This window comes from Lissotriton vulgaris, chromosome 5, assembly GCF_964263255.1.
Source record: "Lissotriton vulgaris chromosome 5, aLisVul1.2, whole genome shotgun sequence".
Classification (NCBI taxonomy): Eukaryota; Metazoa; Chordata; class Amphibia; order Caudata; family Salamandridae; genus Lissotriton; species Lissotriton vulgaris.
Window position 1 is genome coordinate 1,601,561,202 of NC_141693.1, and position 25,739 is coordinate 1,601,586,940.

The window sequence follows — 25,739 nt, forward strand, 5'->3', positions numbered from 1 at the left end:
GATAGGTGAGCGTATCGCTCTGTAAGCTGGTCATCAATTCCTGCAGCGCCGGGCCTCATTATAGGTATGTGTAGTGTTCTATAAGCATGTTATCAATGCCCGCAGCGCTGGGTCACATTATAGGTGGGTGTAGTGGTCTGTAAACACATAATCAATTCCCGCAGCTCCAGGTCACAATATAGGTGTGTGTAGCACTCTGTAAGCTCGTAATAAATTCCCGCAGCACCAAGTCACATTGTAGATGAAGGGAGGAAAGGCTGCCTGTGCAAATCACAGAGTCTGATTGCGTGGTGGGGGCGGGGGAGCGGCTTCCTTTGAAGTCTGATGCTGATGGTGTGCGATGTGCACGCACCCGGCTCACATGCACTGTAGGCAATCCGCCTTTCGGTGCATTTTTCAGAGCCCTTACTTTATATCTCGCCAAGCATCCCTAACGGGATGGCTTAGGCTCAACCTAAAAAGGAGAGGGACAGAGGGCATCCCTGCTGTGTTCCACCCCCAACCGGGAAGTGGTCTGAAACGCAATCCACGGCTCGAACTGCGGCCGTCAAATCGGTATATAGGAGCTTGATATTTGCTAAAAACTGTGAGCTAAAATTGTAGCGTGGTAGAAGCGTATGTAAGTAGGTCCAAGTTATGGAATCAAAAGCTTTGTCCATGTCCGCAAATAACGGCGCTGCTGGTATATCTAGGCGGTCTACTGCAGGTATCGCGTTGTGAGTTCTCTGAATGTTATGGCGGGTAGACCGATGGGGCATAACGCCCGCTTGGTCTAGGTGGACAATATCGGACATGTATGGCAGTAGTCTATTCGCAAGAATTTTAGCAAGGATAGGAAGTGGATTGTTCAGGTGGTCTACCCGGGTTAGGAAATACCACTATTTCGAAATGTCGCCAGTCTGGTGGTCACCACGCCGTCTCAGTCGTCTCCTGAATTATGTTGAGGAGATGTGGGCCTAGCTGGGTTATAAATGCTTTGTAAAACTCACTGGGGAAGCCATTAGGGCTGGGGGCTCGGCCTGTCTGCAACTCAGACACGGTTGCCGTTAAATCTTCGAGTGTAATGGGCGCATCTAAGGATTTTCAAGTATCTTCAGGGATAGTTTGCGGTGGTACATCGTCCAGAAAGCTCTCTGTTAATGAGACATGTATGGCCTCTCTAGATCTGTAGAGTTCCCCATAAAAATGTGCGAAGCTACTAGCGATTGCTGTCGGGTCTATAAGAGTTGACCCTTGTGTGTCACAAATAGGAGGGAGAGGGGTGGATGTCGACGCCTGCCTACATAATCGGTAGAGTAGTTAGCTAGATTTATCACCCCACTGATATAATCTGCTCTGGGATGTTAAAGAATGATTATGTGATAAAAATGTGCTTGTGGTTCCAGACAACGCAAACATGACAGTGCTGCTAGTGTGCCTGTGGGCGATAGTCTTAGTGGTGTCAGGTAGGTTGTGTGTAGGAGGATGAGTTGGAGCCTTAAAGAGATGACCCATACCCTAGGGGACATTCGGTCATCTCTCAATCTGATTCGTCTAGGGGATCTAAACATTCCTCAAACTAGGAACACAGTTGTGTGAACAAGTCTGGGAAGTTGAGTATAAGGGATTTGCACATACGAGAGATACCTTTCCCTTCAATGGGGCCAATTACAATTTGAGATTTAAGGGGACTGAATTTGGGGACAGCAACAAGGGATTCAAAATGTTGATCAAGGGTGTGGCGAAGCTGTTATCTGAAGAATTGGGATATGTCTAAGTCATAGTCTGCTTGCAGGGTCTGGAATGTCTTTGATCCTTGCCATATGTCCGCAAATGTAGAGATCACAATTTTATACAGTCCCCCATATCCAGACATGGAGGACAAATGTTGTAAGCATTGTCCTGTCCACAGTGGAGTTGCAAGTGTGATCTTCTTGTCCCCACAGCCTGTCCATATCAGTGCCAATCGCCATGTCGAGAAGACCACTCAAGTGCATGAGGGAGGTGAGAGGAGATAGGGTTCCCATAAAGTATGCCTCTAATATAGTCCAATTCGAGGATTGCCACCTGCAGCCAATACACCTGGTCTCTCCACTCTTCATTCAGCCAGTTGTACAACACTGGTAGGTGGACTGCCAAGCAGTATAGGCAGACTTCTGCCATGCCCATTCCACCATCCCAGGTGGACTGGTTGCATTTACCAAAGGCGATGTGGTTAAGCCAAAGAAAGGCACGTATTTTGGCTAGAAGGTTGTGAAATCAGGAGTGTGGTGTGAGCAATGGATAATTTTGTGGTGTATATAGCATGCGGGCAGTGCGATAATGTTTAACAGGACTATACGCCCCAGGATGTTGAGGGGCAGGTTTGCACATCGGTTGAAGTCTGCAGTGAGCTGGGCTAGGAAAGGCTTCGTGTTGATATTCAAAGTTAAGTCTGTCTCAAGCGCTATGTGTATCCCTAAGTAGTCGACGTTTAGTCTACATATTGCAAGTTGAGACTGCCATTCCGTCCAGCCCCTTCTCCTTTCAATAGGATAGGATAGGATAACATTTATAGAGCGCACTAAAACCCAAAGGTGCCAAAGTGCTAGAGCGGAACAAAAGAGCCCGCAGGAGCAGCACAGGCAGATCAGGGATTCCAAGTTAAAAAGAGACAAGTTTTACGATGTTTGTTAAAGGATCCCAAATAGTCCGCTTCAGAGATGTAGGTAGAGTGTTCTATATTTTGATGGCTGCAACCGAAAAGGTCTAGTCTTCCGAAATCTAGGGTTCCTAAGTTTTTTACACAAAGAGGATCTAAGTAATCTGCCAGGAGTGTTCCAAAGGAAAATGGCATTCAATTGAATGGGGCCCTTGTGATGAAGAGCCTTAAAAATTAGGCATAAGGCCTTAAAGGAAATACGCCTCCTGACAGGTAGCAAGTGAAGGGCATGAATCACCTCTCTGAGTGCCGCATTGAGGTGTTCAGAGTAAGGTGAGCTGTCTCATCTGCACGACCTGAAGTTTATTCAGGGAGGAACTATAGATATTCAGATAAAGTGAATTACCATAATCTAACCGTGAGATGACAAGGGCTATAGTAACTGGTTAAATTCCAATGGAATGTAAGGAAAGATCTTTTTCAGGATCCTAATGATGTAAAAACAAGCGCTGATAATGCAAATGACCTGTTCATCAAAACTCATAGAATTATCAAGAATGACCCCGAGATTTTTAGCTGATTTAACGGGGAAGGGGAGAGGTCCGCAGACATCTGACCACCATGTGCCTAACAAAATGGAATTTTGAGAGCCAAACACTAGAACTTCAGTCTTATCTGCATTAATCTTCAGGGATTTATCCTTTATCCAGCAGATAATACTTAACATGCACTGGTTGAACCTTCCCGCCACCAACGGCAGGTCACTGGAAATAAAAACGATAATTTGGGTATCGTCTGCATATGACAGATGGGACCAGGACTGATTTAGTCCTGGTGATTCTTAGTCCTGATGCATCTCTACATAGAGCAAGTATCTGGAGCAATAATAAAATTTATGTATGTCTCTTTTGAAGATTTTTTTTATTGGTCTTGGCTAACGCCAGACCTAAAAATAGGAGGTGCCAGTTATTGAAAGCCTGAGAATCTGCAATCATCAAAATGCGATCAACAATAAAGGAGGCCGACTCAAATGGAAACATTTTATTAATTCTGTTTAGCATTAAGCCACACGCATCAACGTGTAAGAGAGATCTCATATAACAGAAAACTGTATGGTAAATACCTGTATTCTCAACTAAAAATCTTAAAGATTCTAAGGAAGGACAGCTATTCACTTGAATGATGGCATATTTTCTTTCTTTTTTTATTTTAGAACAGCTTTATTGAAAAATTGACAAAAGGTTACAGGGCGCCAAAACCCAAAATGTTCAGACAAAGAAAATCTCCTTATAGAGAGGTAATGGCAGTCCAATGCATCTTGCAAGTCCATTGTTGGCTCGTTCATGCAACCATGTACTTAGAGAAAGTGTAACAGTCTTTTGGTCCCTGTAGCACCGTAGTAAAGACCTAAGAGAAGGGAAGGAGAAGAAGAGAAGAACAGTAACAAAAAGATGAGGAATGGAAAAAAGAGAGGGGAGAGGTGCTGGCTTTATGAAGAAAGAGGCGCTGTGTCTCAAGAGTAGCAAAACATGGGGCGTGGCCAACAGCATGGCCGGTTAAGACGTGCTCGGCTACAGCTCCGGATGAGCTGCTCCGAATCCGATGACTACAACCTGTCCTGAGCCCCGTGTCAACGCAGACGGGACCGTAACAGTCCAGACGCGCCCTGGGGTCAGAAATCCGAAGCCAAAGCCGCCGAAAAAAGGAGTAATCTGGCGCCGAAGCGGCCGCGGTCCAAGAACGAGTCCCAAGATGGCGGCCGGACCCTGAGAGTTGGAGGCAGGCCGAGAACCAAGACGGGCCCCACGTGAGAGTCCCAGGAGGCATCCGGACCGCGGCGGACCGAAGCTAGAGGCAGAAGAGAAGACGGGAAATGCATCGGACCCGGGTAAGACCGCTCCCACAACAGCAGGGCGGCCCAGAGACTGGTGGTGAGATCGAGACCCGGCCCCGGGAAGGAGTACAGCACAGCAGAGCCCGCCAGCGTTGACAGAGGATCGCAGTGCCCGGCAGCGCCCGCTACAAGACGGCGCGATAGCGGGAGGCACTCAAGGGCTGCGGAGAAGTAAGGCCGGAGGCCGGGAGCCCCAGATCCGGGGCCCTGAGAAGAAAGCCGGTTAGGCGGCGGCCAACGGAAGGCTCCACAACCCCCCGAACACAGCCAAAAAAGATCCGCATACCTGGAGGCAAGGGGGGGGAACACCGATATCGGTGTCAGAGGGCACAGGAGCCAAGACACTGAACCTGGGAAGACAGCGTGGCTCCAGGCGACGGAAGTAGGCCCCAGGGCGCAGGTGGCTGCCGCTCAGAAAGACTAGGCCGAAGTTGAAGGCGTCAAACAGGGCCTGCCCCCCAGCACTACCCGATCCGAGGCTGGGAACCAACTAGAGCAAGGCCCCGGATACGAACCATGTATACCCGCCGCCACTAAGAGGCCAAGACAACGGTGAGGCCTGCAGTACGGGCGGAGCCCAGCCCAGGGACGGAGTGAGGGACGCCCTGGGGCCTTGAAGGGACTGACTGATCAGCACTGCCCAAGTACAGGGGAAGCCTCAGCACTAAAGACGGGGGACCGACACGCTGAAGAGTGGGAAATAGCTGCGAAAAACCTGCTGCCCACGGCTTAGGCCCTACACGTCACCAGCTTCTGGGAAGACAGGGAAGAGCTAAGGAAGACCCGTGGATCCCATCGGACAAGGTGCAGATGGTGGAAGAGACCTGCGGGATAAAAGACTCCGGGAACAGAAGAGAAAAGTGTCCGAGTGGGGCCTCCACAGAAGGGGTAGCAGGAGAACGAACCTTCCCCACCGCCTGGAGGGGAGGCAGCGAAGGGTACGAGAGTGAGACATCCACGCGGGTGAACCCACGGGGGTGTCGGACATGGGGAAAAAGGACATGGCCGCTAAAACCTCCAGGCTGGGAACCATGGACAACTACGCCACGACCCGGCCACCGACAGAGGCTACACCTTTCGCCTCCGCCTCGCGCTCGGACACCGAGTTACTGATGGGGGCGATTCAAGCGTCCAAGGCGGACATTCAAGAGTCCCAGGCAGCCCTGGAGGTCAAGATCGGTGAGGTGGGCTTGGAAGTGACACTACTGAGACAGGACTTCCGAAATCTAACAGAGAGGGTGACGACGGCGGAGACGCGGATAAGCGAGGCGGAGGACTCACCACCCTACGGAAAGACATGGCGTAACTCTAGGCCTCACATCGCCAACTGCTGTGGAAGGTGGACGATGCAGAAAATAGGGCGAGACGCAACAACCTGCCCTTTGTGGGCTTTGGAGAAGGCATCGAAGGGACGGACATGGTGACTTACCTGAGAACCTGGTTGAAGAAAACCTTCCCGAAGACACAATTCTCGAATTGCTTTGTTATTGAACGGGCACACAGGGCGCTGTTGGTAAAGCTACCGGAGGGTGCGAGGCCAAGACCGGTCATTGCACTCTTCCTCAATTTTGCGGACCGAGACCTGATATTGCGAGAGGCCAGAAAGCTGGGGGAGATCCGACTAGAAAACACAAACATTATGATATTCCCAGACTATAGCCAAGAGGTGCAAAAACAACGGCGCTCCTTTGATGCGGTAAAAGCGAAACTGAGGGACTTGCATATCACATATATGTTGCTCTTCCAGGCGAAATTGAAGGTGATATACGAATACAGAACGCACTTCTTCAACCATCTGGAAGATGCATGGCAATGGCTGGAGGAACATCCTACATTCCGTAGAGCGGAGACCGAAGGGGAAATAGGGTGGTGGACGGGCTAGAAGTCAGTGGACTCCAGCGGGGATTGCCAAAGACCCAGAGACCGAAGAAACTGCAGAGCAGGAGACGGATACAGACAACGCCTTATCCAGGACTCAGCTCTGCAGGTCGACGGAGAAAGAACCCAGCTTCACCCGGAAGGGGAGATGTGACGGGATCTAGATTCAGCTGCCTAGAGAGGAATGCCCGCTCTGAAGGAGAAGATGACACTGGGGGTCGCTCCTCCGGGGGGGAAGAGGAGGAGATGCGCTCCATGCATCCTTTGGTGGCGGCGATCCGAGAAATGGAGCAAGACGCATCTGGACGGACAGAAGACCTGAGAACAGATACCCAGGACTCACATTCCTGAACGGTGGCAGATCAGGCAGTAGAGATTGCAGCTCATCGCTAAGGGGGCACGCAAGTTGTTACACCCCTTTACCTATTGTTTTGCTTTTTACTTTTACGCACTGCTCTCTTGACTTTACAGGTTGATCGGGTGGGAATGTGTTACATACCCGCTGCACAGATCGCAGTTGTAGGTTAAAGAGGGGGGGGTTCCACGGGAGGGCGACAGACCTTCTCCGCCGACAGTCCTGTTTCTGTGGATGTTGGGACTGAATGGGGTGGGGGGGGGTGGGGGGGAGTTATGGGTGTTTTCAGTTTGGGGGTGTTGAGGGACTGAATGGGGAGGAGGGTGGGAGGGGGGACAGGGAGAGGGAGGGAACGGGGCAGGTCAGAAAGGTCACATATGCCGAAATACAGGACACTCCACTAGCAAACAGCCAGAACACCACTCACAGCAGGTCGTGGTGGGATGCCGGATAGACACATAGAGCAGAGGCAAGACCTGGAGGGGCTCTCGATACTAACATGGAATGTGAATGGGCTAGGCAGTAGGATCAAACGAGGCCTGGAAAACGCGTACATCAAAAGGGTCGGCCCGGATATCGTGTTGCTACAAGAAACACACCTTATGGGTAGCAATTGCGGTTTCCTAGCGAGAGGGCAATACAAAGTCCTAGCACATGCGGGATTCACCAAAGGCTCGAGAGGGATGGCTATACTGATAAGGCAGAACCAACCGTTCCGGGTAGTACGGATCTGGGCAGACCCTCAGGGGACATATGTTGGGGTAAGGGGCACCTGGAAGAGGAAAGAATACACAATAGTGTCGGCCTATGCACCACCTAAATTATAGGCAGCCACACTGAAAGGAGTTACAGAGATTCTACTTCATACATCGGATACTATACAGGTGTTGGGGGGAGATTTCAATGACATAATGGTCCCGACCCTTGGTCGAACAGGAGACAGGGTCAGAGACCAGACCTCGACCGCCCTCTCTAACATGATTAATGCTATAGGACTAACAGATGTCTGGAGGTGGCTCAACCCGGAAGAAAGGGCCTATTCCTTCTTCTCAAGTGCACATAAGGTTTACTCTAGACTCGCTTATATCTTTCTAGCCCGTCACGCTGTAGCGAGAAAGGACTCTGCAGAGTACAAAGCTAGGGGAATATCGGACCACTCCCAGCTCGTGGTAAAGGTGGGGAGAAGGACTCAGCGACAGTTGCCCTGGAGGTTGTCAGCCTGGGATTTGCAGAACCAGAGCGTGTTGAAGGGCCTTAGGGCTGATGTAAAAGTCTGCATAGCAGAAAACGAGGGCTCAGTATCGTCCAAAGTGGTCTTATGGGAGGCCTTTAAGGCAGTCATGAGAGACAGGGCCCAGAATAGGCTAGCAGAGGTGACACTGGAGGTACAGAGAGAGAGAGATGGAGACACTGGAATTCCGCATATTAAAGCTAGAAAGGGAATATCAGGAGTGTAAAGCCACGGGGATCCTCCATCAACTAACGGACACTCAAAAGTCAGTATAGAGATCTAGTAACGGGGGAGGCAAAAACGCAGGCGCTGGCGACGTTACACCATTTATATGATGTAGGAGACAAATCTGGCAAATTACTGGCATGGCTAAGCAGAAGGCAGAGGGATGCCCGGTGGATAGAGCAAGTACGAGACACCCAAGGGAACCTGATGGGATTAGACGTTCAGATCGCAGAGGCGTTTGCTATGCACTATCAGAAGTTCTATGAGGCGAGGGATCTGGGCAACCAGGAGGATGCCCTGAAATATATGGAGCACCTCGACTTCCCAGTTCTGACCGACGCGGACCTTAAAGACCAGGAGGCTCCTATCATGCTGGAAGAGGTCAAAAAGGCCATAGCTAAACTACGTGCGGGGAAAGCCCCTGGCCCAAATGGGTTCCCGGCAGAGTTCTTTAAAAAAACGGCTGACCTTCTGGCTCGCCATCTGTTGGGTCTCTTTGAGGGAGCACGTCAGGAAGAGGAACTCCCTCCGGACCTCCGCATGGCCACGACCATCCCGATTTTCAAGGAAGGTAAACCGCCGGAGGAATGCACCTCTTACCGTCCTATTTCCCTCCTAAATATCGAGGTGAAACTGCTGGCGACAATACTAGCACTTAGATTGCGGAGGGTAATCCCAGAGTTGGTCCATTTGGACCAAACGGGATTTCTCCCAGGTAGGGCTACGAGATTTAATCTCCAGCGATCCCATAACTGGCTGTAGGAGGTGAGTAAGAGGCGAGACCGACCATTAGTTCCTCTCGCTTGACGCTGAGAAAGCGTTTGACGAGGTCCACTGGCCCTTCCTGGAGGGAGTCCTGGTGCGGCTAGGCTTTGGTCCCAATTTCCGGCAGTGGGTACAACTACTCTATACAGACCCGAGAGCAAGGGTCAAGGTAAACGGGATTATATCGGGGGACTTCCCAGTGTGACGGGGAACCAGGCAGGGATGCACTCTGTCCCCCTTGCTCTTCACATTGACAATTGAGGTACTGGCAGCGACAGTCCGGCAACATCCAGACATCAGAGGTTTTCAGCTGGGGCCACTAGATGCCACAGTGGAAAAAATATCCCTCTACGCAGACGATGTCCTCCTCTATATAACACGCCCAGAAACGACGATACAGGTGCTCTTCTCGGAGTTGGAACGATATGGAGCACACGCGGGATATAGGATTAACTGGCATACGTCGGTCCTATATGACCCTAGGGGCCAAGAGCAGTGGACGAACCTTCCAGAAAGGTTACAGACGACAACGGAGGGCTTTACCTACCTTGGAGTGTTCATGACGCTAGATAAGACCACCTCGTACGATAAGAATGTCAGACAGATATTGCGGAATTTTGTAGAGAACGCGACTAGATGGCGGCTCTTACCCCTCACGCTCCTAGGTCGTGCGGCCATGTTCAAGATGATGAGGAGGCTGCCCAAGCTCCTATATGCGTTTCAAAATGAATATTACTCTCTTCCCCGAAGGGTGTTCCTGGAAATAAATTCGGAAGTCCGCACCTATCTCTGGCTCGGTAGGCAACCTAGGGCAGCACTGTCGACCCTACAGAGACAACAATATAGTGGGGGGATTTCACTTCCCAACGTTGAAGCCTTCTATTGGGCAGAACACTTGGTAGCCATTAATGACTGGTTTCATGCCCCGGCTACGCACCCCACGTACGCACTTGAGAGACACACTATGGGTACCCGCTCATACAACTATTACCTATACCGGGGCAAAGGGAAGGGGAGATTGCTGCCTGCTACTAGGCTCACATTGGTGCTATGGCAAAGAACGAACAGGATCATAGGCTGGGAAAAGAGTCCCACCAGACAGACACCCTTGTGGCACTGCACCTTGCTGCAAGACCTGATTAAACTGAAGGGGTTCAAGAGGTGGGATGACATAGGGATCTCGACGCTAGGAGACGTGATTGCGAAGGGGGAACTGAAGTCATTCCCAGCCCTACAGGCAGAATTTAGCCTGCTCCTCACGCAATACTTTAAATGTGCTCAGCTGTGAGATGCGTGGCGGGCAGAGGAGATCCCGGTGGACACGCTCCCGGAATATGTACCTCTAGAGGGCCGCCTATTGCAAGAACAAATACCAGAGAGAGCGGTGTCACTTACATATAGGACTCTTATGAACAACATGCCCGACGACCTAGGGGCCCTTAGACGTAAATGGGAGAATGATGTGGGCGAAATGGATGAGGTAGACTGGGACACTGTACTCATACATCCAAGAGAAGTGGCAATTAAATCCCGGCTGAGGCTTATATAATTTAATGTCCTACATAGGACCTATTTTGATAGGGTACGCTTACATAAAATGGGAAAGACGGTAGATACGAATTGCCTAAGATGTGGCAGAGAAGTGGGGGGACTTCTTCCACACACTCTGGGCATGTCCACAGATTCAGGTATATTGGGGGGAGATTCTGAGAGAATTGGGTGAGGTACTGTAATCTCTCTTGCCAGCGGATCCGAAAATGGTCCTACTGGGTACGACCAATGATATAGATCCACTGCTGATCCTCTTGGTCCTGGCCTTGGTGGTAGCTAAGAGTGATGTGGCAAAGTACTGGAGGGCAGCTACAACACCAAGGTTACAGGAATGGAGGAAAGGCCTGGACCTTTATATGGCTGCTGAAAGGGTTACGTACAAGGCGCGGGCTGCCCTAAAAAATTTGGCAGAGTTTGGAGGAAATATCATGGCCTTGATGGGGGACTGTGAGATGGAATGCGGGAAGAAGGTCTGTACACAGCCAAGGGGAAGCCGAGGGCATTCTGGTAAGGCATGGCAGATCTGGACACAGACTGTGTTAGTTAAATGGTGTGGGATGAATACTGAAGCATTGTTTTTAATGGTAAGGCTGGGGGGGTGGAGGGTTGGAAGGCGGGATATGTTGACCTGTGATGACATGACTGTTTTGTTGCTATATGATAAAATGCAAGTAAAAATGTTTAAAAAAAATATGGTGAACAGCAAAACACACAAGATGATGGACGGAATGTTGCACAATGGCAAAACATTCACCCCCAGTCACAGATCTGGGTTTAATCCATCGTTATTTTGCTCACCAAGCCACCCCAGTTCAGACATGGCCATATCCAAATCAGTCTTGACCCTGTGCCTCATGGGAACAGTCCAGCCCGAACTGCTAAGCCATGTCTTCCCTGGACCAGAATCAAGCATCCTAGGACCGGTTTCTGGCTATCAGCCGTCTTCAGCCAGGATAGCTTGACTCCAGTGGCTTAGTGAGCACGGGACCCACGTCTGGGCATAGCCTTCCCACATAGGGTGAACAGCAAAACACACAAGATGATGGACGGAATGTTGTACAATGGCAAAACATTCACCCCAGTCACAGATCTGGGTTTAATCCATCATTATTTTGCTGACCAAGCCTCCCCAATTCAGACATAGCCATATGCAAATCAGTCTTGACCCTGTGCCTCATGGGAACAGTCCAGCCCGAACTGCTAAGCCATGTCTTCCCTGGACCGGAATCAAGCTTCCTAGGACCGGTTTCTGGCTATCATCCATCTTCAGCCAGGATAGCTTGACTCCAGTGGCTTAGTGAGCACGGGACCCACGTCTGGGCATACCCTTCCCACATAGGGTGAACAGCAAAACACACAAGATGATGGACGGAATGTTACACAATGGCAAAACATTCACCCCAGTCACAGATCGGTGTTTAATCCATTGTTATTTTGCTCACCAAGCCACACCAGTTCAGACATGGCCATATGCAAATCAGTCTTGACCCTGTGCCTCATGGGAACAGTCCAGCCCGAACTACTAAGCCATGTCTTCCCGGGACTGGAATCAAGCATCCTAGGAGCGGTTTCTGGCTATCAGCCGTCTTCAGCCAGTATAGCTTGACTCCAGTGGCTTAGTGAGCACAGGACCCACGTCTGGGCATACCCTTCCCACATAAGGTGAACAGCAAAGAGTAGACAACTGGGATAATGCACAAATTGAGGACGTCCGGCACGGTGCATTTACACAGTGTTATGAGGTGGGTCAACATGGGGTGGTGGATGAGCTGTGAGGTAGTCCTGCAACGGTTCCCAAATGTCTTTAGGTCGAGAATGCATGGGCATGGGTTTTCAGTAATTAGTCAGCTGGCCATGACAAAATGTTGCAGCACCCAACCAATCAGTCAGGCCGGGGAAATGCCTCTCATCCCAGCACATGGCAAATCACCTTTTGGCAAGTAACAGAAGGAGAGCTGCGAGCTCCCGTAGAGGAGCCAGGACATGTCACACAAAACCTAAAAGCGCAGTTAAAGGGGAGTGCTCGAGCCGGTATTCAAGCATTTCATCTAGTGTCAAAGATACAAGCCCAGAAACTGGCGATTTCCTAACAGGACCAAGACAAATGCAGGAAATTCACCTCAGGCCCCCGGCAGAGGGCTCATCTCGCATCATTAAAATGTTGCATCACCCAACCAATCAGTCAGGCCGGGGAAATGCCTCTCATCCCAGCACATGGCAAATCACCTTTTGGCAAGTAACAGAAGGAGAGCCGCGAGCTCCCGTAGAGGAGCCAGGACATGTCACACAAAACCTAACAGCGCAGTTAAAGGGGAGTGCTCGAGCCGGTATTCAAGCATTTCATCTAGTGTCAAAGATACAAGCCCAGAAACTGGCGATTTCCTAACAGGTCCAAGACAAATGCAGGAAATCCACCTCAGGCCCCCGGCAGAGGGCGCATCTTGCATCATCTCTCAAACCTACTCTATGCAGTCACGTTGGAGCTCTGTAGATGCGGTAGAGGAACTTAAAATGAATGAGCCTCAACCTGTATTTGGGGGATGGGTACTTGGTTAGCTCACAGCAGTGGGACCATTGCTCATCCTATATGGGGGTTCCAAATATCTTCTCCCATCCGCTTCGCGCAGCCGGTACACAGATAGGTGCTGCACGCTGTTTGCCAGCATACAGGCGAGTGTTTAACTTGCGCAACGACGGGTTGGTTAAAAAATCTTCCAGTACCTGAAACGTGGGGGGTGCCGACGGGATTGTGTCATATTTTGACTGCAGCTTCGCACGGAGCTGGAAGTATGTTATTTTGTCGAGAAGGCTGCAGCCCTCGGCCGCAAGGCTCGCCCGTCATGTCAGTGAAAACCCCGCCAGGAAACGCAAACAGATCCAAGCCTGTCAAGCCTTTGGCAGGCTCCCGAGCCTTGAAGAAATGGGAGATCGGGGTGAGGCGGCAGGGGGACCGAAGGACCATACATCTCTGTCAGGCGAGCCCTGCGACACAGTTCTCTCCAGGCCCTGAGTGTGCAGCCAACGGTGTCGACCACCTCATGAGGTCTGGGCTGCCGCTTATATAATATCATGCTCAACGGTATAGGGACTACACGGTCTCGCTCAGTTACTACATGCGCCGTAAACAGGGTGAGGAAAATCCAGTGGTAGCCGAACTGGGTCTGGGCGTAGTTGTAGTAGAGTTCCATATCAGGTGCCTACCAAACCTCCCTTCTCGAAGGGCTGAGTGAGGACCTCCCACGAAATCCTGGGCTGCTTGCCTGCCCAGGTGAGCGTGATTAGATTGGTGTGCAATCATCGTTTAAAAGTCGAGGTGAGGGGGAGCGGAAGATTGGTAAATACATACAAGAACTTGGGGAGTACAACCAATTGGCGATGACCAATCATCCGGAGAGGGAGAGCGGAAGCGAAATCCAGACTATGAAACCAGCAGTGGCAACGGCGGGCAGCAAATGTAAACAAAACACACACTGGTAGCTAGATTCTGCTTCTCCGGCTCCAAGAAATGCACCATTGCTTCCCTGAGAAATGGATCTAAAAATTAAAATGAACAATCCTGCTGAGTGGTGCGCGCGCGCGCCACAGGAGACGTGCTTTCAATGATCGCGCCCATGTAAGCACGATAATTGAAACCACGTGATGGCCTATTGGTGTCTATTACGCGCACCAAGTGCGTAATAGACACCAATAGGCTGTGGGCGGAGTGATGCGCCCGCCTTTGGCCAATAGCGTGCAGTCTTTCATTAAAAGACGCATGCTAAGGCCAATGGGGTAGCTGTAAAGGAAACGCACACGCACGAGCGTGTGTGATTCAAGGTCAGCTTGAAAATCCCGTTTTTCACCTACTAGAGGTCTCGCGACCTGCCTGTGCACTGCTGCGCAGCGCATCGCAGGTCGCGAGACCTAAAAAGCGAGAACTTCTTTTCACAATGGATGCTGCGATGAAAACACTAAGACAAGAATAGGGTATAACCAACACTGATTAAGGGATTCATTAAAAACCCATACCCTACTGGGCCAGAATATAGACATAACCCGCTATATAAAAACATTTCTTGATGCCCAGGGAAACAAAGATTCATCAAAAATAGAATGGCTTCATTATAAACATACTCTAGAGGAGACTGGCATGATTGATTACTGGAATACCCAGAGTCTAATGACCAAAGCCAGTGTTGCAAAAGTAAAAAAATTGGTATTGGGAAAACATCTTTCAGGTTCCCATAAAACAACAGGTAAAGAGAAGCTGTGCTATCATGTTTGGAAGTCAAATTCTTAAACACTGATGGACCAGTTAGTACAAGAGCAAAAGAGAAGTCTATATAAATAATTTAGACTAGGAACTCTACCGGTTCTATCTTATGGTGGAAAATAGTCCACAACTAAGACTGCTCAGAATACTGCAATTGTGAACTAGGTGGGTGAGAGAAAATAACTAATTTCATACTGCTTTGCTGCTAAGGAAGCAGTCCCCTCCCCTCCGCCCACCCATTCTGGAAGTATAATATAAGATCATGCAGAGAGATTTTGATCTAGTGCCTTAGGATTAGCTTACAAAGTATGTTTTTTCCATTATATTTGATCTGCTTAGAGACTAACAATTTAAGATTTTTAAAGTTTTTATTGATTTTTGTTTTTCAGCTTCAACCACCAAATGAAATACATTTTAAATCAATGTAACCACTGTCTCTCTGCTGTCCAGTTATGGATGAGCCATAATAAGATCAAACTGAACTCAGAGAAGACTGTGCTTCTGATATGTGGTTCCAGATCCACTTGGACAACTAATAGACTAACTAGTCTTGGGTCTCCCAGTACACCACTAGAGGTTGTGAAGAGCTTAAGCTTTAAGCTGAATAAAAAAAACTATTATTTAAGGTTAAGATCAACTCAGAGGGGTCCTCTTGTTCTTAACAGGAGGGGGATCTTCTTGTTCTTAACAGGCTAGATTACCGAGGAAGTACTTGCAGGTGATCTCACCTTTATAGAAGCCCTTAGTAGTACCTTCTGCAATCTATACAAGGATTGACTATGCTAATGTATGTTACATGAGTTTACCTGTTAAACTACTGACTCAATTACAATGTATTCCAAATAGTGCGATGAGGCTTGCCGGTGGAATCTGCACAATTGATCACATTACAGAGGGTAGCTGAAAATTACAAATTGGAAGATCCAATTAAAGTCACTTTGCTTGATTCACAAGACTTGTGAGGGAGCTCCTGATCTTAAGAAACATATCCAGAGATAGATCCCCAAGGGCATCTTTCGTTCTTCCTTAAAAACCTTGGCTTTGGTCCCAAAGATAAGTACTGCCACCTGTGGAAGTAGGACCTTCTCAGTTATTACTGCAAAATCTTGGCATCCTCTCCCTGCAACTATCCAGTATATTCCTGATCATTAATTGTTTCGTGAAATATTAAAAACATATTTCTTTATTTAAAGGCTGCATATTTTTTTGCATCTTTTGGCTTAACCTTATCTTGTATCTATCAAGTGCCGAGATAACATTTGCCTACACTCCTTCCTTCCTAAAATCCTTACCAAAACCATAAGGGATCTGCAATATGCAATGTGAAGGGGGAAGTGCCGAGCTAACAGCAATAGCCAAAGTGCATATAGATGAGGTTTTTGCATATAATAGGTGGAAACAAGTAGGTTGGATCACTATTATCTACAAGGACACCATTCGCTGCACAACACCCAGAGAAGACCCAACCCCGATAATGGAAAACCTCAACTTCCAACTCCACACAGACGGAAAAAGCACTATCAGAAGCACCCTTGCCTACAGACCACCAGGACCCAGCTTTTGCAACGCCATCCCGGCCTCATCGCCCCAATCACAATTGACTCTGGGCACTACATCTTCCTAGAGGACCTTAACTTCCACCTCGATGACCCCAGTGACGCCAACACCACCAAGCACCTAGAGAGCATGAGCAACATCGGCCTCAAACAGCTTGTCAGCTACTGTACCCACATTGCAGGACACTCTCTCAAACCCATTTTCACCTCCAGCGACAGATTCAAGTAAAACCATGCCATACAACGCACCTGCTCCAACCGCTACAGCGTCCACTTCACCATCTCAGGACCCACCAACTCCGGCTTTGTACACCCCAGATCCATGCGCAGAGACTGGAAAAAGCTATCAGAAGACCAGTGCTCTCACCGCCCAGACTCTACCCTCAGACTCAGAACAAGTAGCAAAAAACATCTACCAGTGGACACATAATGAGCCCACAGTATTATTCCCGCCAAGACAGCAAAGTTCAAAGGAACAACCAAAAAAATCCAGCTGATTAACAGAGGAACTACAATCTCCCAAGTGCAACTGCTAGCAACTAGAAAGGAAGTGGCACACCAGCAAAAAGAGAGAAGACCGCACCGCCTTCAGGATCGCTCTTAACTAATTCCATCGCCCCCTGAGAGAAACGAATAAAAATGCCCTAGCAGATCGCTTTGAAGTCAGCACAAACCACACCAAGGAACTCTTTGCCATTATGAAGGAGTTCTCCAATCCCGCTGCCACCGAGAACTACATTACACCCTCCCAGGAACTGTGCGACAACCTTGCTGACTTTTTCCATGATAAGATATAGGCATCTACGAAAACTTGAATGTCAACCCCCTACCGCCGACAGTATCAACCTGCTCACACCGATGAGCACTAACCCCAAACACCTGCTCACCGACTGGGACCTCCTCACCACGCAAGACACTATCTCCATCATTAACTCCGTGCACTCTCGAGCACGCACGGACCCCTGCCTCCATCACATCTTCATCCTCAGTAGCAAGACAATTGACAACTAGCTCAGGAAAGTCCTGAACACCTCAATCAACTCGGCCTTCTTCCCTGAGGACTGGAAACATGCTAAAGTAAAGCCCCCTCCTTAAAAAACCATCTGCCGGCCCATTCGAACCGAATAACTACCGGCCTATCTCTCGGCCCCCTATCCTGCAAAGGTTCTCCAGAAAGCGATCACCCAGTAAGTCACCAAACACCTGAAATACCACAACCTCCTCGGCCCCTCCCAATCCAGATTTGAGGCATCGACCGCACGGATACAGGCATGATCGCAGCCAGCGACATCAGACCACGGAGAAAGGGCAGCCCACATTCTCCTGGACCTGTCAGCCATGTTTGACACCATCTCCCATCACAACCAGATCAGCAGACTCCACCACATCGGGATCCAGGAAGACGCCCTCAAATGGATTGCCTCATACTCCACCGGTAGACCCAGAGGATTCGGCTCCCACCATTCACCTCGGAGCCCAAGAAGATCATCTGCGGAGTCCCCCAAGGATCGTCCTTCAGCCCCACCCTCTTCAACACCTACATGACCCCCCTGGCTGACACCGTTGGATCGAACGGACTGAACTTCATCTCCAATATCGATGACACCTAGCCCATCTTCTCGCTGTCAGAAGACCTCTCTATCACCAGAACCAACTACCATAGATGCAGGGTGAATGTCGCTGACTGGATGAAAGACAACTGTCTCTAACTCAACACGGACAAGACTGAAGTCCTCATCTTTCGGAACAACACCTCGGCATGGAATGACGCATGATGGACCGCAGAATTCCGCCCGCTCCAACAGATCACGCCGGCAACCTCGGCATCATCCTGCACAGCAAGCTGTCTATGAAGAAACAAGTCAACGTAATCTTATCCTCCTGCTTCCACACCCTTCCCAGTCAACCCCAGAAGGACCGTCATGCAGGCCCTCAACATCAGCAGAATGGATTACAGAAACACACACTGCATAGGAATCACTGTATGCCTGATCATCCACCTCTCCAGAATTACCCACATCACACCCCACCTCAAGAAACTACACATCCAGAAGAGATGGCAGTTCAAGATGTTGGACCCCACTTACAAGGCCTTGCACAAAAAAGGACCAGCATACATCAACAAATGCCTGACCTTCCACCAACCTAAAAATCACCTTCAATCTGCTTCCCTCTCCCTCGCAGACACCCCACTGACCTGCCGAAACAGCGGAGGATGCTCCTTCTCGCACCTGGTGGCCAAGGCAGGGAACAACCTTCCCCTGCCCCTCAGGACCGCAAGTCCCTCCAACAATTCAGGAGAGAACTCAAGACCTGGATGTTCGAATGAACAACCCACTACACAGCAGCCAACATCTCCAGTGCCTCGAGCGTTTTACAAATGTTTGATTGACTGGTTGATGATTCATGGCCCCTACAAACTTTGGACTTCTGTGTAACATTCATCATCCCTACAAATCTTTTCTATCTAACAAGAACATAATATGACAATATGCAATTGTCAAGCGCATGTTCATTCCTTGGGAAATCGTGCCACTGGATAACAGATGTTTATAGTTCAAAAAGTTAATGCGCCCATTTTATTGTTCCAAGGAGAATCAAAGGATCAGCGAACAAGCAGGGATTCGAACATGTAACCACATGGGACAACAGATTCCTGCAGCAGATACAATGAAAGAAGTGCAAGTGATTTTTGTCTACTACAAATCAAATATAATTATATTGCTAAAAATGGTTGTGCCAGCAGACGTACTGTAATCAAACTGTATATCTACAGAGGCTACCTAGACTTTCATACCTCAAATGAATCTGTTCAGCAGCTGAAACATTGGGGTACGATTTGTAGGTGGTTATGGGATTCCTACTAATGACTGAATGATATTTTTTCAACAATGGCTGAAAGGAGATATCTAGAAGGATTACCTCTACTCCAGAGTAGGCATTGTTTACCAGGATATCCAGACGCCCCTTCTGCTCTCGTCGGACTTTCTCAAAAAGAGCCCTGATGTTGTCCTCTTCCGAAGAGTCGCAGACCACAGGTATGCATTTTCCACCTCGAGACTCCACCTGAAGAACGGGCAAAAGGTTTTAAGCCCTGTTGCTTCCATGAGCAAAGAAAGAGGTAAGTTAAGCCAGTTCTTACCTCGTGGGATGCTTGCTCCAAAGTCTCCTTATTCCGGCCAGTGATGTAGACTGTAGCCCCTGCTTCGGATAACTGGAGGGCGATGCCTTTACCAATGCCTCGAGAGGCTCCAGTGACAACGCAGACATATCCAGACAGCACCCCGGTCATTTCTAGGGAAATAAACAGAATTGTCATTAAATTATGGAGGAGGATGAAACACAAGGAATTTGAAAAAAGTCACACCATAACGGAAGTTGGGCGAGGAGGGGCCATATGAAGGGTGGAAAGGGTCAAGAAGATCCAAGAGTAGTTTGTGGTCAAAGACACACACTGGGAGGAGGACTGGTAGATTGGAGGGCAAAAATGAAGATATAAACCTAGACACAGGCATACAGAAGCGAAAGGTGGAGGAGGGAAGGCAAGACATAGAGAACCTAATACAAAAAAAGTTCAGGAAGAACAGTAAAATCCAAGAGCACGGAAGAAGGTGAGACAAGTACTTGCAAATCTAGTGATAAAAACAGAACATGAGTGAAACTGAGAATGAAAAAACTGAGAGGTTGATTTGGGGCAAGCACAAGATTCTGGAGGGGCACAAAGTGATCTATGGGCCACGGGAAGACAGTATGCACACAAAAAAGGGGAGTGAGAGGACATAAATGCTGGCCAGATAGATTCTACAATACTACACTCAAAAACAAAGTTCCAGCAATAAGTAACTTGGGCGCGGAAGACCTATACGTGCTTACACAACCCCAAATAATAAGGAAGAAAGAACAGCTCGATGGTCCTAGATAGAAGGCGTATTTGGGAACGTGCATTTTGTTAGTCTTTAGGAAGGAACCTCGCTCAAAGGGAAAAACAAAGGCGTCCGGGATTAGATAGGTGATGGTTTTCTGTAAAAAGAACTATTAAGTAACTAGAGATGGGTGGCACTGAGTTTAAAATTACACCCTACATGCAATATGTGATAAGTTTATTTTAGGAGCGATCATCTCTTTAACTGACATTTTCTGCTTTTAATAAATGACATGCACACGTGGCCTCGAGGCACCTCCTAAAAAATATGCTGTTATGAGGGGTTACCATGTATTGTCAAACAAAAGTCTGCAGACCATGCAAACTTTGCAGCACACCATCACGCTTCGTTGCTGTGACTTAGTACACACAGTTCAGGGGACAGGCCTGTAAGGGTTCCCCCAGCCTCACCCCTGAATCCTACATAGTGAAGACAGCAAGGAGTAAACCTTTTCAGGAATGGCTCTCAAGGAGCTGGCACAGGCTGCCTGTGCCTGTAATGAGTCTAAACCTCCAGGTCCTTAAGAGGCACAATTTGGTATAAACTGTGCCATCCGCGAGAAAAGGCCGAGAGAGAGACTGAAAAACCTGAACGGAGGCAGAAGATAGAGGCACATGGTGGAGGGAGGATATGAAGCTTGGAAGTGATGCCTGAGGATAACTTCAAAGGATAGACGGGCACAAAAAGAAAACCTGGAGTGAAGATGGGGACAGAGATGCAAAATGGGGGTAATAAGAAAGACCTGGATGGAAGCTCGGGACTGAGATTCATGGTGGATGGGTGGCACCAATGAACGAGACAGGAGCCCATGAGAGAGAGACCAGATGAAGAGGGGCTGCGCAATGACGCAGAAGAAAGATGTAGGCAGAGACATGAAGGCAAACTGGAGGGGAGTGGACTAGGTCTAGTGGGTAAATTCCTGACTCTGAAGCATAGAGACTTCTCTCCCACTGCATTTAGCACGCAGCAAAATTATGCGATTCTGGGTAAATTGTAAAAACATGAAATATACCAAAAAGGTATAAACCCCCACTTTATGTACACCAGTATGATACAACCTCTTACCTGCAGGCCTCTCTTACTCGGTGGCTAGGCTCACCAGATGTAAATACCAATACATACAGATGACAGATGCACCAGGTAAAGGGAAGAAACACTTGAGATTATGTTGGGGACCAACACTAGATGTTCTGACTTGAATGTGTTAACTCCTGTACATACAACCATGAACAAATCTGCACCGATTTCAGTGCCTCGCCGCCAACCTGCCTCCCATGACGGCGCTCTGCTTTTTAATTCTCCAACGTGCGGTATCCTGCACCACGTTACACAGTGATATTGCACACAGTGATATGGCACAAATAGTCTGTGCTCATTTGTGCATGCACATGTCTGCATGCCTTAACACAAGGAAACAGACATTTTACCTTAGCCAATGCTTGCTCGTTTTGTCTTTGACTTTGATAAGGCAGTCCGACTTGGCCTGTCGAATTGCAAATTTGTGATCGGTGGTTTACAAAGAATATTATTATCTTACATGGTATAACATGTATCTAAATTGATAATTTATCACACATAAACAGTGATGTGAAAGAAGCCCTATTATTACTCTGGCCATGATGAAATTAAACACAGCCGTAATTCCTTGTGTGATTCACAGTAATATGCATTAGGATATTATTTTTGTTTCCCAAAGTTTCATGACATAGGGCCCGACTTAAGAGGTTGGCGGACAGGTTATTCCGTTGCAAACGGACAGGATATCCACTATGTTTGTGACTGAGTAACCCATCCGCCAATCATTGAATAAGGCCCATAGTTTGGATTATATATTTCATGTGCTCCTACAAACAAAAGGATAAAACATAATGGATGTAATGCTTGCAAAATTGTCAGCAACTGGCAATTGCTCAGGTCGTATCCACACTATTGATTTTTTGCCCACAGCACTACTCCACACACATGTAAATCAGTCCCAGTCTCGCTCCAGTAGAAATAATTTAGCCCGAATTGATGGGCAATGTAATTTTCAAAGGCAACACAAGGAACTATAAACTGGTTTCAGCCTTGTTGGGCCACAACAGTAAAGAGTCACTTGGATCCTAAAGTATTCAAGCAAGGGACCCAAGTCAGAGCATACCCCTCACACTCAATGTGTCACATTAGGACGAAAAAGGATGAAGGGTGGAATCATTACAAAAGTCCCATGCAATGGCAACTGCTCAGTACCACTTCCAGACCACTGTTTTTCGCCCACTGTGCCACTCCAGAAGGTGCGCTATAACCTCCAAACTGTCTTGGTTCTTCTCATAGAAACGGCCGAGAATGAACATTCAGTCAATTTCCCTTCGGAAAGCAACTTGCCATTTATTTTGTTTTTCTAAGCAAAGTAAAGTGGTCTTGAATCAAGCAAATCATCTGAAAAGTGATGCTTCCCATCTGCATCATTCAGTGTGTTTTCCAGTTCTTTTATCAATTTGAATTCCATGATTCCATCTACTTCCTTCTTATTATTATTTTCATTGACGATTGCAGGACACACCAAGTCCAAGCATCTTGTCCTCTCTCAAACCGTTTTCTGCATGCCCCATCTTGAGTCGAACCAATGACAGACAACGTTTTTAACCTGCCTTTTCATTCTTTTTGTTCCTTTTCAATTGCAACACGATCCCATTCATTCAATGCCTCAAACTGTACAGGTCTATGCTGTAACTTTCTCTAAAGCATCATCTGTCTCAAACAATCAAGCTTCCTCACACTACTGGTACTCTCTAAAGGAAATTGCATGTTCTTGTCATCAGAAGTAATCTCATTCCATTCTCTCAACCAGTTGTCCTATGGCGACCCGAATTCAACATCACGTCACAGGCAGGAAAATCTTCTGATGGAATTTTCTATCCTTCCGCAACAGGATCGGAATTTTTTATCAATGTACAACCCATGTTACTTGAACCAATTCTAAATAAACCATGCGAAGATACACTATTTATCTAAAACGACAAGGTCAACCAATCATAGTGCAGTACTGCTATGCGACACCAATAACCAACGTATCACAGCGTGACTCACTGTGATGATAATTCTACAGGATCATGACTCAGTGTGTCCCCAGGCCAATAGCCATGCAGCACACTATCATGCAATGCACGGCTTCTGAAAACCAGGGAAAAAACAAACAAAAACAATTGAAATAAAATTTCTAGTACGTATCACCCAAATGAAATAAAGAAAGGAAGTGAGAGTCAGTTTCACCCCCACAGAGGGAATAATAAAATGCCTTTCAGCACTATCAACAATCTAAATTAGAACACATTCACAACTAGTCCTTAGTAACATAGAAACATGCCCTACAATGAGGTGAATGTGGTGCTTCACAAAACACAATTCTACTTTGCAGACAAGTTTAGCACAATGAATATATCTTGAGATCTTAGATTTTGATAGATCTGTTTACCGAAACTCTTCCATCAACACCAGAAATTCAGCAAAAACTCAAATCCTACCTCATTAATATCAAAATGGACACAACGACAAACAACTAACTCAACTCACAAATACAACAAAATAAGCAATCTAGAGACCCGCATATCCGAATTGAAAAAACAGACAACTCATACACATTATAATTCATAATGAACACAAACGAACAAGCTGCCACAAATGATCAGACAGAGTGCTTCACCAACCGAATTCAGGAAGAGCCTGAAAACTTGGCTATTTCCGAAACTCTGATCCACGCTCCATCCTTCTGTTCACCATCTAGTTGACCAAGTGTTTGATATCTAAAGCGCCAAGATACCCGTAGGGTGGCAGTAGCGCTATACAAGCATAGCTACAATACAATACTACAATAAACGAATCACTAAACAGAATTATACATCCGCCATCTTAGCACTATCCTCTAACAGAATATTAATTTCTTCTAATGACACTAGATATGGCAGTACAAATCTAGTTACACAAAACAATGGAAATCTCAAATGAATATAGTTCTTCGAGAACAACATATCGTCACAAAGAATCAGTGCACATTTTCTCTGCATGCATTTGTCAGTATGCGTAATTAAAATATACATAATGGCTGCGTTAAACATGGAAGTTAGTTCAAGCCTAGTTTGGTCAAGCTCAGTAAAATACAGTCCTGTCAAGTGCAGTGTTTTAGTGCAGAAATGTTCATGTTTAGCACGTATTTTGTTAAATCAAAATGATCTTTTACAGTGATGTTGACTAATTTCACGGGATGATAATAAACACTGCAGTCAAATTACAGTTTAGGCTGAGTATTGCAGAGGCAGCCCCTGAAGGGGGCCTCGAGGGCCGGCGCCATAACAGACACCAGGGTCGTGCAAGGAGCTGGTTCCAGCCGCCTGGAAGCAACCCAAAGCAGAAGGGGCGCTTCACTCGCGGCAAAATCGCACTAGAAAAGCGCCCAGTCACCTGGCCAATGGGGAGGCCAAAGTATGTTTCAAACCCCCTCCAATCACTATGCGACCTCCGTATCAGGGGGAAAATCCGGGGGGGGGGGAGGGGGACGATATAAGGTGCCACTCCCCACACTATAGCTCATTACCACGTAGCAGAGCTGGGGAGCGGTGCCAAAGGTTTTCTAGACCCACCCACCCACACCTTCGCAACAGCATTGTCGTAGTGCTGACGGAGAAGAGGGGTACATTTGTGTGTACAAGGAGGGCCGCTCACTTTGGGATGTCTTACGGCAGGGTGAGTAGGCCTGACAAAAGGGGGTAGCAAACGGAGACGACGCTCGCAGCCCAGGCCCAACCAGACGGCAGGGCCTAAAAAAAGGAAACTAGCAAGTTAGCGAGTTGGGGCATAACTCCGGGAAGAGGCTACCCCCCACACGCAAAGGGGCTTGGAAACCAACAGAACAAGGTTGGACACCAAAAGTAGCTAAGAGGGAGATAAGCCTGCAAAACAGCAGAATAACGAACTGTCAGGGTGATTTATGACTATGATATGCAAATGAGTTATGATGAGCAAGTGATTTATGACCAGCGAATGATTTATGGCAAATGATTTATGACCGATAACAGAGAATGATTTATGACCACCCTTTTATAACTATGCGTGACACAAATGATTTACGATCCACAAATGAGTTATGGCACATGATTTGTGACGAGCACCGACATGATTTATGACACCCGATTTATGATGTAATGATTTATGACCCTGGCCATAAAAGTATGTCCAGACGTTGACGAAAAGAGGATGTCTAGAAGGGTAATAAAACTGTGGCCAACAACGACCACAAAAACTACGACTGAAGTCTGTACCCTGGTAACAACGTTTGCATGACATCCTGGAATGGGCACAGTGCGAGTGTTATTATGATTAATCTTACAAGGGCAGAAGGAGGTCTTCACTAAGGACCACACATATGGAGAACTGATAAACATAATTTATCAGTCTCACCCTCGCAGCTAAATATAAACCACATTACAAAAAACTGCACAATATAACTTAGTCTA

General features: G+C 47.7%; 1 protein-coding gene across 2 annotated transcripts in view; it reads right to left on the bottom strand.

Annotated features, from left to right (window-relative positions):
- The window catches only part of DHRS1 (dehydrogenase/reductase 1), a 305,506-nt gene that overhangs the window by 169,164 nt on the left and 110,603 nt on the right, over nt 1–25,739 (bottom strand). For both annotated transcript variants that reach the window (XM_086923740.1, XM_086923741.1), the window contains exons 2-3: nt 19,470–19,621; nt 19,250–19,393 (exon numbers count right to left, since the gene is read on the bottom strand). In XM_086923740.1, the coding sequence (XP_086779866.1) occupies nt 19,250–19,393; nt 19,470–19,619 (294 nt within the window). In that variant the 5' untranslated portion in view covers nt 19,620–19,621. The remainder of the gene's footprint in view (nt 1–19,249; nt 19,394–19,469; nt 19,622–25,739) is intronic.